General features: G+C 39.3%; 1 protein-coding gene across 1 annotated transcript in view; it reads left to right on the forward strand.

The window, feature by feature from the left end:
* Positions 1-5,952, forward strand: part of NT5DC1 (5'-nucleotidase domain containing 1) — a 246,551-nt gene extending 240,599 nt beyond the window's left edge. Inside the window, exon 13 of the mRNA XM_044676784.1 lies at positions 5,464-5,952. Within this exon, the coding sequence (XP_044532719.1) occupies positions 5,464-5,582 (119 nt within the window). The 3' untranslated portion in view covers positions 5,583-5,952. The remainder of the gene's footprint in view (positions 1-5,463) is intronic.
* Positions 5,953-11,169: the final 5,217 nt, after the last annotated feature.

Genomic DNA, 11,169 nt, shown 5'->3' on the forward strand with positions numbered 1-11,169 from the left:
AGACTACCTCTAATCACCCCTGCACATATACACACCTAGAAAATCTAAAAAAATCTAGACAGGCCATAAACATATCACCAAAGATTGTGTTTAAAGAAAAGGGGCAGTATAATCTGTGGCTAAGGATTATGCTACCCCTATTGTCCCACACTAAGCCTTCCCTGGTGTCAGGAATTTTTCATCTCTATCCTTATAGATGGAACACCACTCCTCTGGTGACTCCAGTGGCATCTGTCTGCCCCCGCAGCTGGGGTGGCCTCTTGCAGGCGTCTCTGGTGACTCTGAAGGGATTGGCTTTGTGGTAGCCTTGGCACTAGCCAGCGTCTTAAAGGTCTTCTCTTTCTGCCCTGGCTAAGGTTGTGATTCCCTTCAACCAAGCTCATTGCGGTAGAAACAGAGCATCCAACCAGGAATTCCATTTGGCTTAGCTCAGCCAGGAGGAGAGTCTTGGTGACCTTTGGGAAGTATTGTCCTTGGAGCTCTTTACTGGAGCCTTTTTCTCTAGTGGTCCAGCGACAGGAAAGCTCCTAACCACAGACTCCATGTTAAGAGAGAGTAGTCAGAAACTTCAATGTCTGGCACCAGGTACAAGAAGGAACAGCTAGATGCTGAAGTGGATAGAATGCTGAGCCTGAAGTCAGGAACTGTCTTGTCAGAAATTCAAATCCAGCCTTATACAGTGACCAGCTGTGTGGCCTTGGGCAAGTCATTTCACTTCTGTTTGTTTCAGTTTTCTCATCTATAAAATGGAGATAATAATAGCACTGACCTCCCAGGGTTGTTGAGAGGATCCAATGAGGTCATTTTTGTAAAATACTTAGCATAGTGGCTGGAGCAGAATAGGCACTATATAAAGGTTTATTACTGCGTATTATTATTAATATCATGCCTTTTTAACCATAGATTAAGAGTCAAAAAAAATGAAGTGAATTGTTTACTAATTTCCTCTCCTTAGCACTTGAGTGCAATTATTAAATCAGTTATTTCTATACAACTACGAAGGGTAGACACGACCAATCTAATTCGGAAATATTTAACAAAATAAAGAAATATACAATAAAACATAGATGATGTTAACATGTGGTTTTCTAAGTCAATACATAACTCCCAGATTTCCTTGCATGGGTTTTAGCAGCCCCTGTTTAGATTTGAGTTTGAGACCACTGACTTAAATCACCCGGAGCAGCTGGCAGCGAAGCTCTCTAAAGCCCATGCAGGGGACCCTTGTCCTAAATCAGCTTAGAGATGATAGACATCTGTGGCTGGTTTACCTGCAGTCATTTTGGAAGTGCTATTTCTCACAATCCCATCCTTCTAAAAGGCAAAAAGAAGCAGGAAAAAGGAAAAAAGGTGACTCCCTTTTCAGACCGCATAGCATGGCATTATCTCTGTGATAGGAAGTCCAAATCCCATTCATTCAATAGTTCTTCTGCACGTTCCATGGGCAAACATGGCAGGGACTGGGGAGACGCCGAGGTGGGCAGAGACCCGAGGATTCCCTGAGGGTGGATGCTGTGAACGGCCGGCCTCCGTCCCTGGCTGTCGTCTCCTGGAGGGGAGGCATGGTTTTGGTTTTGTGTGTGTGTCCTCGGTCCAGGACCAGGTATATGGAAGGCACTTAATAGATGCTTATTAATTGGCTGATCGAGTGATGAGACCTGGTCCTTCCCTTTATGCCACTTAGAGAAAGGGCTGAGACAGGGCCGAGTGTTGGTGCTGTACAAATAGTGCCTTAAAGTGGAGTTCCTTGTGAAGTCCCGATGGTGAGGTCATTCCTAGGCAAGAGAGTGAGGATTTAGAGAGGATCTGGGCAAGTTTTACAAAAAATGGGCCTATTGATGGGTTGGATTCTGCATCAGGATAAGATCAGATCCTGCTTCTTTCAAATCCCAGTTTCCTAATCTTTCTCCTAATTTTTTTTTTTATTTTTTGAGCTCTTTGCTCTCTGTGAAACCTTTGGTTACCACAACTAATTCTGGTCCTCCTATTCCAATCACTGCCGGAGGCCCCATCATCCCCTTCAGGCCTACCCTAAGAAGCCTCCAAGAAGGAAACAAGCATTTAATAAGCCTCTGCTTTGTACACATAACTATTGCTCATTTACAATGACCCTGAGAGGGAAATGCTACTCAAAGTCAGCTCCTCCAACTACAAATCCATTCCCATAGCTCAGAATTCTACTCACCAACCCGGTGGGATTTGCCTGAATCTTGAGGCAGAGGATGGACCTTCCTTCCTAGCCCCCTCTCACTTCAAGAAGAGCAGAGTAAGATCTGAGATGCATTCCATGCTCTAGATCAGTGATTCCCAAAGTGGGTGCCACTGCCCCCTGGTGGGTGCTGCAGCGATCCAGAGGGGCGGTGATGGCCACAGGGGCATTTATCTTTCCTATTAAATGCTATTAAAATTTTAAAAAAATTAATTTCCAGGGGCTAAGTAATATTTTTTCTGGAAAGGGGGCAGTAGGCCAAAAAAAAGTTTGGGAACCACTGGGCTAGAGGTTAGATGCTATAGAAGGCTTATCTCTGGTGCTTAACCCTTCTGGACAGTCATAGGGTTGGGATTTCCTTGTGAAAATGAGGCAGGTACAGGAGAAACAGTAGTGGTCTGGATGCCAAAAAACCTCTCTGCCCCAGATCTGATGCTACTATCTTTGTGACCCTGGCAAAGCCATTTATAATCTCCCTTTTCTCACCTGCAAAATAGAGAAAGTAATCCTTGTACATATGACACAGGATTGTAGTGAGGAAAGGGCTCCGCAAGCCTTGAAGTGATAGGTGGCTGCATGAACTCTGTTGTTCTAAGACAGACACAAGGCAATGTTTTTCTCTTTTCACCTAGTTACAATAAGTAGCTTTTATTTGAGTTTAGTTTGGGCTCTGGTTTTCTTAAGATTTAGATACACTCTGAATGCATGGCTTATGGAGCAATGTAAGCCTTTGATATATACTAATGTTTTCCCTTTTTTTTTTTTTGTCCAGTTGTTTGCAGTTTCCTTGGCAAAGATACTGGAATGGTTTGCCATTTCTTTTTCTAGCTCATTTTTAAAATGAAGAAAGCGAGGCAAACAAAGTTAAATGACTTGCCCAGGGTCACATAGCGAGGAAGGATCTGCAGCTCAATTTAAACTCAGGAAGATGAGTGTTCCTGACTGCATCCACTGAGCCACCCAGCTGCCCCAATGTGTTTTCCTTACTTGTTATATTTTATGCTCTCTTTTCTCTGCTGAATTACAGAAAGATTTTCTTCTCCTTCCTCATATATCAGTGTAATTTTCATTAAGTGCTAAATTGACTCTTGCCCTTCAGTCGTTTAAAAAACAAAGTTGTTTTTACACAGACCCAGCAAGGCCTTACTTGTTTTTTTGTTGCTAAAATCCTTACTTTACTTTATCTGTAGGTCCCTGTGCTTTGGGTTTCATGAGACCATAGATTTGAAGGTAGAAAGGACCATGGAAGTCAAGTCCAGTGGTGTCAATCTCAAATAGAGAAACAGGAGCAACTCCATAGGGATCGATTTGGAAAATCACCTATTTGTATTATCTTTGTTCTATTTTATTGTTATTTATTTTGTTAAATATTTTCCAATTACAATTTAATTTGGTTCTGCAAGACTTGAGGGTTGTTTTGACAGCCAATCTAGTCTGACTCCATCATTTACAGATGAGGAAGCTGAGGTCCGGAGACACCAAATGAATTGCCAGGGTCAAAATGGTGACAGGGCCAGGATTTTAACCCAAGTCCACTGACTTCAAAGCCATTGCTCTTTCCTTTAGAATCTGTTAAATTTCCTTTAGAATGGATGTAGATCCATTGCCTAAATTGTGCGACTTGTAGATCAATGAGACTTAAAGCTGGGAAAGGGATTGGTGAAGTCATCCATCTAGGCCCTTGTTTAAAGAGGGGGCGAATGGGACTTAGGAGGTACGGCAACTTACTAAGAGCCATGTGGGCAGCAAGGAGCAGGGCCAGCTCTCAGATCCACGCCAATGCTCTTTCCACTGCACAAGACTGCCCAAATTATCCTTTGTCGACCATTCTGAAGATGAGGTTTTACTTGTATGTAGGTCCATCTTTTTTTTTTTTCATTTATTTACTAAAGATGCAGTTATTTTCTGCCTCATGGTGGCTTCCTTCTGGATGATTTAGGTTTAGGAAAAGCAGGCAGAATTTTCAAGAAGTCATTTAATCCGGCCCATGGACAGATTAGAATCCTGCCTGTCTGTCAGGCTCTCTTTTGTGCTCAGAACAAAACAGAATACATATCTCTGTCTCCTAAGGTTGCCTGTTGTGGATATAGAATTTCTTAAGGCTAGAATACAGACACACACACACACACACATTCTTCCAAGAATTGTTTTAGCCCTTCATCACACCGATTGAATCTTGGCTGACAATGGAATGTTGACAACTGACTTACTGCTGGGCTTGCTCTGTTCCTTTGTCCCAGATTCAAAGTAGTCTAACTTAATTGGCAAAAATTTTTGCCATTCCTCCTTCCCTCTGTGGACCTTCTCTGAGCTATGGGTCCCCGTCTCTTGGGTGGTGTCGTGTTGGCATGGTGGGATCTGGGGCCATGGCAGACTATGAGAGAGAATAGGGGAATAAAGGAGTCATTGACAGCATTTGGGCAACACTAATAAATGAAGTGTTAGCCAGGAACCTGAGCAAGGATAGAATGCAGAGACATTCCGGGCATGTAAGGTAACAAGGTACAACTAAGGTGAAAGAGACTGGACTAAGTTCTCAAGTTTAATAGGAAGCATTTTTTTTCTCATTTCCTCAAAGTATTGAAATAGAGTAGATGGAAGGGAATGGGAGAGGAGAGGGCTTAGTGCCAATGGTCCATTCTTAGCCTTAGCCACTCTATTCCTCCCCAAGTGCTAAGTCCCTGGGTTCTTGGGCACCCATGTGGAGAAGGTGCCTCCATCATCCATGAAACAGACTTGTTAAGTCTCCATTTGAATTGGGCCCAGACAGGGCACCATCCCTATGCTCCAGTACCTGGGCCTAAATGGCACAGGGAAAGATGTACCAGGACTGGAGTCAGGAGGGCCAGAGTTTATAAGCCATCTCAAACACTACATTGTGTGGCCCTGGGCAAGTCACTCCACCCTGTTGAGCCTCAGTTTTCTCATCCATAAAATGAGCTGGAGAAGGAAATGTCAAACCACTCCAGCATCTTTGCCAAATGAGGTCACCAAGAATCCAACATGACTAAACAACCAAAAAAAAACCTTAACGCACTCTATAAATGTCAGCCATCATCCAACACAATAGAAATTGAAGATGGTTCCTATAAATGTTTCCATTCTGTTAGATTTCCTAAAAAATATCCATTACTGAGAAAAGCAGTTTTAATATCAGGGATGCACACATTTTTTTTGTTTCTTAATATTAATAGATGTTATTTCAAGGTCTAAAAAACTAATCCCATTGTGTGTGTCTATGTGTTTTCTTTCAGATTTACCCTTGGACTACAAATTTACCAGATTCTCTTCTGATGACTCAAAAATGGCTGGTTATTATCCCAAACCCCCACTGGACATATTATCAAGTGGAAAGTCTTTGACTACCAAATAAGGCTTCCATTTTTCCTAAAAACAAAAAGGATAGTAAATCAGTACTATCAGAATGGTAATTTGTGATGAAAAACACCTAGTATCTGGCATATGTTTTATTCAAAGCTAATTCCAAAGAGCAATACAAATACAAATTTGTACTTCAAACTTTTATATCGCCTGTGTTGGCTTGAAAACTTTCATTGTGTTACCTTTTTTTTTTTTTTTTGCTTGCTACATTGTTCTGTCTCAAGTTCAATCACTTTAAATGATTTTGCTACTGATTCTACAACCAAGACAGTTGTGTCCTGTGTTCTTTTGATATCTATTTCATAACAGTTGTTCTTTGTTACAAGAAGCAGACCAGAACCAAGAACTTAAATGGGAGTTTGCAGTCTATTGCCCGACGGCTGCCTATCCAGCATGTTAATTCTTGCCCGCTATGGGAAGGGCACAGTGCCCATATTGGAAAATATCGGTAGTTTACCTTGGTCTACTTAAGTTATAGCCAGGAGTTTAGAGTCAGAAAAATCATATGATGAAAACAATTAGAATATAAATATTTTATTACTTAAAAAAAAAGGTACACTCCTCAGGCACACTTTAGACAGGAGAAGAAATGTGACTCAAAGTTTTATAACTTTCATCTAAAATACATTTGCCTAACTCAAGCTCCATTTGATAGTAACAGCTATAGGATGTTTTCACACCTGCATCTCAATGGGAAAGCTTCACAATGACTGACCATCACCAACTTCAAAGATAAACCAAAGTATGATATCCACAATTTTACAAAACAAGCCCTTACACTCAGAATGTAAAAGAACTTAGAGAAGGCATTAGTTGTATTTCCACATATGAGCTTAGCCATATAGACAAGCAAAGAATGTTTCTTTTCAGTTCTTCCTTGAGGCCTTAGTTTCACCAAAAAAATAAAGCTTTTCTTTAAAAAAAAAAAAGTTGATTGTCAGTGACAATTTTTTTACATTACAAACACTCTTACATTCTTATAAACTGTCAGAGTTGGTGTAGAAAATAGGGATACTAAAATAAGACAATAATGGCATTTTATTTAGCCTTCAAGCTATATACCCTCTAATGTATCTTGTTTCTCTTCTGTGCTTAAGTATTTTGAATCCTGAGAGATCGAGTGCTTTTCATTTAGCCAAGTGATGAAAGCTAAAATTTCACTTAAAAGTGGCACTGGGAAATCAGAAATCAAAAAAAGAAAAAATGAGGAAAGGGGCAAGGGGGAATAATGTTTGAAAACTATTCAGTAGTCTACAAAAGACTTTAATTTTAACATCAGCATAGTAATCATAATTAAAAGCACCATTAAAATGACCTCCTATCTGCCTTGTGTTAATCTCCTCAGCAAAGAGTATGGCATACCCCTTTAATATTGTGTATCTGAATTCAATGTCTTTACTATTTCAGTACCAGTGGTCTGATGTGAGCCAAAAATAAAAAAAGGGGGAAAACTATTAATTTGTTAAACTGTGAACTAGACCCAATCATTCATCATTTTATTAACTAAAAGTTTTATTTTAAAGAAAAGTAACTCAAGTAATAAAACCAGTTTGAACCTATGTTTTCTAAAATCAGAACAAAATCTATTGATTACATTTGGAAATGTAATTTTGAGATGCTTTCAAAAATCTTTTCCACCTGGGTGATCTGAAATTCTAGCAACTTACAAAGTATTTTCTTTGAGTTTCTCTTTCTGGGGTCCTTTTTTTTTTTTTTTTTTTTAAGGAGCTGGAGAGAATCACTTTTTTTTTTTTTAAACCCTTACCTTTAGTCTTGGAATCAATACTGTATATTGGCTCCAAGGCAGAAGAGTGGTAAGGGTAGGCAATGGGGGTCAAGTGACTTGCCCAGGATCACACAGCTGAGAAGTGTCTGAGACCAGATTTGAACCTAGGACCTCTATCTCTAGGCCTGGCTCTCAATCCACTGAGCTACCCAGCTGCCCCAAGAATCACTTTTTTTTTTTTTATGTTATTTGTTTGTTAGTTTGCTACATTAAAATACCCAGATATCTCCCTTTCTCCCTCCCTCCCTGAACTAGGGAAGGCATCATTGGCAAAAAACTTTTATATATATATGCAGCATATCTTGTTTGTTTTTATTTATCAGTTCTTTGGAGGTAGATATACACATTTAAACAATATTAGTGTTGCTGTATATAATTTTATCTTGGATCAGGGAAAAAGGAAAAGAACTTATAAGTCCTAATTATTTAAAGAAGCTCTCATTGTGTTGTCAAAGAACTGAAAAATGAGGGGATGCCCATCAGTGGGGAGTGGCTAAACAAACTGTGGCTTATGATTGTGATGCAATACTACTGCTCTTTAAGAAATGACAAGCAAGTTGATTTTTAAAAAACACAGAAAGATCTACATAAAATTATGAAGAATGAAACAAGAGAATCACTTTTTCCAGTCAAAAGTAATCTCATGATCCAATCAAAACTATATACCTAGGAATCTAGACAGGCCAATATTCTTGTACTAATGTCATACTTGTAAATCCTGGCCATAAATATATTAATGAAAGTTATATTCAAACACTAAGATGGAAGAGCCCCATCAAATCCTTTTCTCCTAATTGGAGGGAACTTGTCTATCCAAAAGAACTCACTTGACTAAAGCAGTTAGTCAACTCTCACAACAATATACAAAAGTAGAGAAGTTAAAGATGCTCAAAACATACTCTGCCTACTTCCCAACTGAATGGTCTTCAGGGCAATATTTGCTATGCATGTAAAATCTTTGTCACTGCAGAAGAGGTTTTATAATTCTATAGTCATCCTAGCCTTTTTGGTGAGAAATATTAACTTTTGTTGTATCTATTTGGAATTAATGACACTGATATTTCAACAGTCTAAGCCAAATTTAAGAAAATGTGAATTGCTTCAGAATCCGCCCTGATCAAATTATATCTGAGATGTTTTCAGCTCTGCCTGCCACGTTTTAGAAAGGAAGGACAAAGGTAAGCCAGAGAATGTTAAGGAAGGAATCAAAATGGTACCGAATCAGGCCTGTGATTTAAGAAGATTATGTAAAGGATATATTGGAGAGGAGAAATACTATCAGTGGGGAGACAAGTTAAGAAGCTACTACAATAGTCCAGGCAAAATGTAATAAAGACCTCATCTAGGATGGTGGAAATATATAGAGAAAAGAGATGAACATGAGAAATATTATAAAAGTGAATCAATAGGACTTCCCCAATGGTAAAAAACAACTAGCATGTGTTTAAGGCTTGATTGCACAGAAGTTGATTGGGTAATCCTTGATCAAATTGAAGAATTTAACCAATCAAACTGATGAGATTTTGGGTCTTGGGCTATTGATTAAATGCAACTGAAGAGTAACTAAAGAATGACTGACTATCTGATGAGCAACCACACTTACATGTGGCCTATAAAAACAAGATGGCCCAACTGAGGCCTCAGTTTTTAAGGACTTGCTTTTTTTGTCTCTTCTCTTATTCCTCTTCCTGTGTAGCAGATGGATTTTTCTACTCTCCCACCCATCACCAGAAGTAATAAATAATAGTGATTTATAGCAGAAGCACAGAGTAGGGGAAGACATTTTAAAAGTTTGGCCGCTGAGGGGTTTAAGAACATTGTTCTAGAACCCCAACATCCTGTGTCAAGAAAAAGAACTTTTTTATTCCCTTGGCAGGAAAGCCTTCTAGCAAAGAAGGGAGATTTCCTGGGCAGCACTAGTTTTTAAGAGTTGCCAAGTGGGTAACTCCAAGAGTTCTTGAGTTCAACAGTTTGGGCACTGGGCCTTCAAGAGAGATAAGATTTCCTAATGCTTCCTACTTCTTGAAGAAGAAAGAATACAATTCCATTGTTCCTGCTTAGAGTACTACTTAAGAAGCGAAACTTGTATGTTATTCAAACAATGCAAGTATGATGAGAAAGGGAGATGTGTCTTGCTTGGGAACAAAAATAATGAATTCTGTTTGGACTGTGGTGTTTGGCAGAACTTTTAGGTGAAAATGCCTAGCAGATGATTAAAGATAAGGAACTGAAGGTGAGGACAGAAAAGGACTAGATACATAAATTTGGGGAAAAGAATAGAGGTGAAAATTGAAGTACTGGAAGTAAATGAAATCACCAAGAAAGAAAAAAAGACAATGGCATTTCTACAGGAAGCTTCACAAACAAGCAACTGGCTTCTGTTCGTGCATGCTCCCCTGCCCAAAAAGAAAAAAAAAATCTTTATCTGCATCTGGCATCATCAGACATCTACATTTGGCTTCTAATTACTTATCATTGTAACCAGCTCTCAGCCACCAACCACTTCCAAAATAAATACACTGAGAAACATTTATCCTTTCATTTAAAAACTTTATCTTTGGCATCATCTGAGGTTTTCTCCCACTCTGTTAAGGAACTCCCAGGTTTGGTAACTAACAGCAACATCATACAGTACTTTATCTCTGAAAGTTAAAAAGTAAGGCTTTTTTATTCTTTTAGTTGACTTTCTTTGATCATCTTTCCTCTACTCCCCCAATGATCAGCTGAAAGTATTCTTTTTCTTTTCTCATTTGCTTAGAATAGGTCTTTATTTGCCCCATCATACAGTAATAAAATGCCCTTACGTATTACACATTTTAGGTAGCTTGGTGATACAGTAGATAGAGTGCTGGGCCTACAGTCAGGAAAAAACAGTTCAAATCCCGGCTCTGATACTTATTAACTCTGCGACCCCAGGCAAGTCACTTAACCCTTTTTGCCTCAATTTCCACAACTATAAAATGAGCTGCAGAAAGAAATAGCAAAGCACTCCAGTATCTTTGCCAAGAAACCCCAAAAGGGGTCACAGTCAAACATAACTGAAAATGACTAAACAGCAACATTATATTTAGTATATATCATATCTTCTCTTCCCCTTACCCCAATAAACTATAAGATTTTAAGGGAATGAATGGAATATGCCATTTTAAAAGAATTTTTGTATCCACAGACACCTCCTTCAGTGCCTTGCTATTCCTCCTAAACAGCAATAATAATAATGTTAAAAAAAATAATAATTTGTACAGTTGCAGGCACCGTACTAAGCACTTCACAAATATTCTCTCATTTGATCTTCACAGTCTGGGAGGTAGGTACTCATCCCTTTTTTACGGTAGAGGATACTGAGGTTAAGTGACTTCCTTAGAACGCATAGTTCAATTCAGGTCTTTCTGACTCCAAGTTCAGCCCTGTATCCACCTGCCACCTAGCTGCCTTAACAGTAACAACCTGGCCCTTAGGTAGCGCTGGGTCTGGAGTCAGGAAGACATCTTACTGAGTTTAAATCTGGCCTTAGATGCTTGATAGCTTTGTGACCCTGGCCAAATTACTTGACCATGTTTGCCTCGGTTTCCTTATTTGTAAAATAATTTGGAGAAGGGAACTGCAAACCACTCCAATATCTTTGCCAAGAAAACCCTAAATGGAGCCATGAAGAATCAGACCTGATTGAAATAACAATAAATGTTTCCTTCCTTCCTTCCTTCCTTCCTTCCTTTCCTTCCTCCTTTCCTCTCTCCCTTCCTCCTTCCCTCCTTTCCTTCCTTCCTCCCTCCCTCCCTCTTTTCCTTCCTTC

The sequence above is a fragment of the Gracilinanus agilis genome, chromosome 4 (assembly GCF_016433145.1).
Source record: "Gracilinanus agilis isolate LMUSP501 chromosome 4, AgileGrace, whole genome shotgun sequence".
In the NCBI taxonomy this organism is placed as follows: Eukaryota; Metazoa; Chordata; class Mammalia; order Didelphimorphia; family Didelphidae; genus Gracilinanus; species Gracilinanus agilis.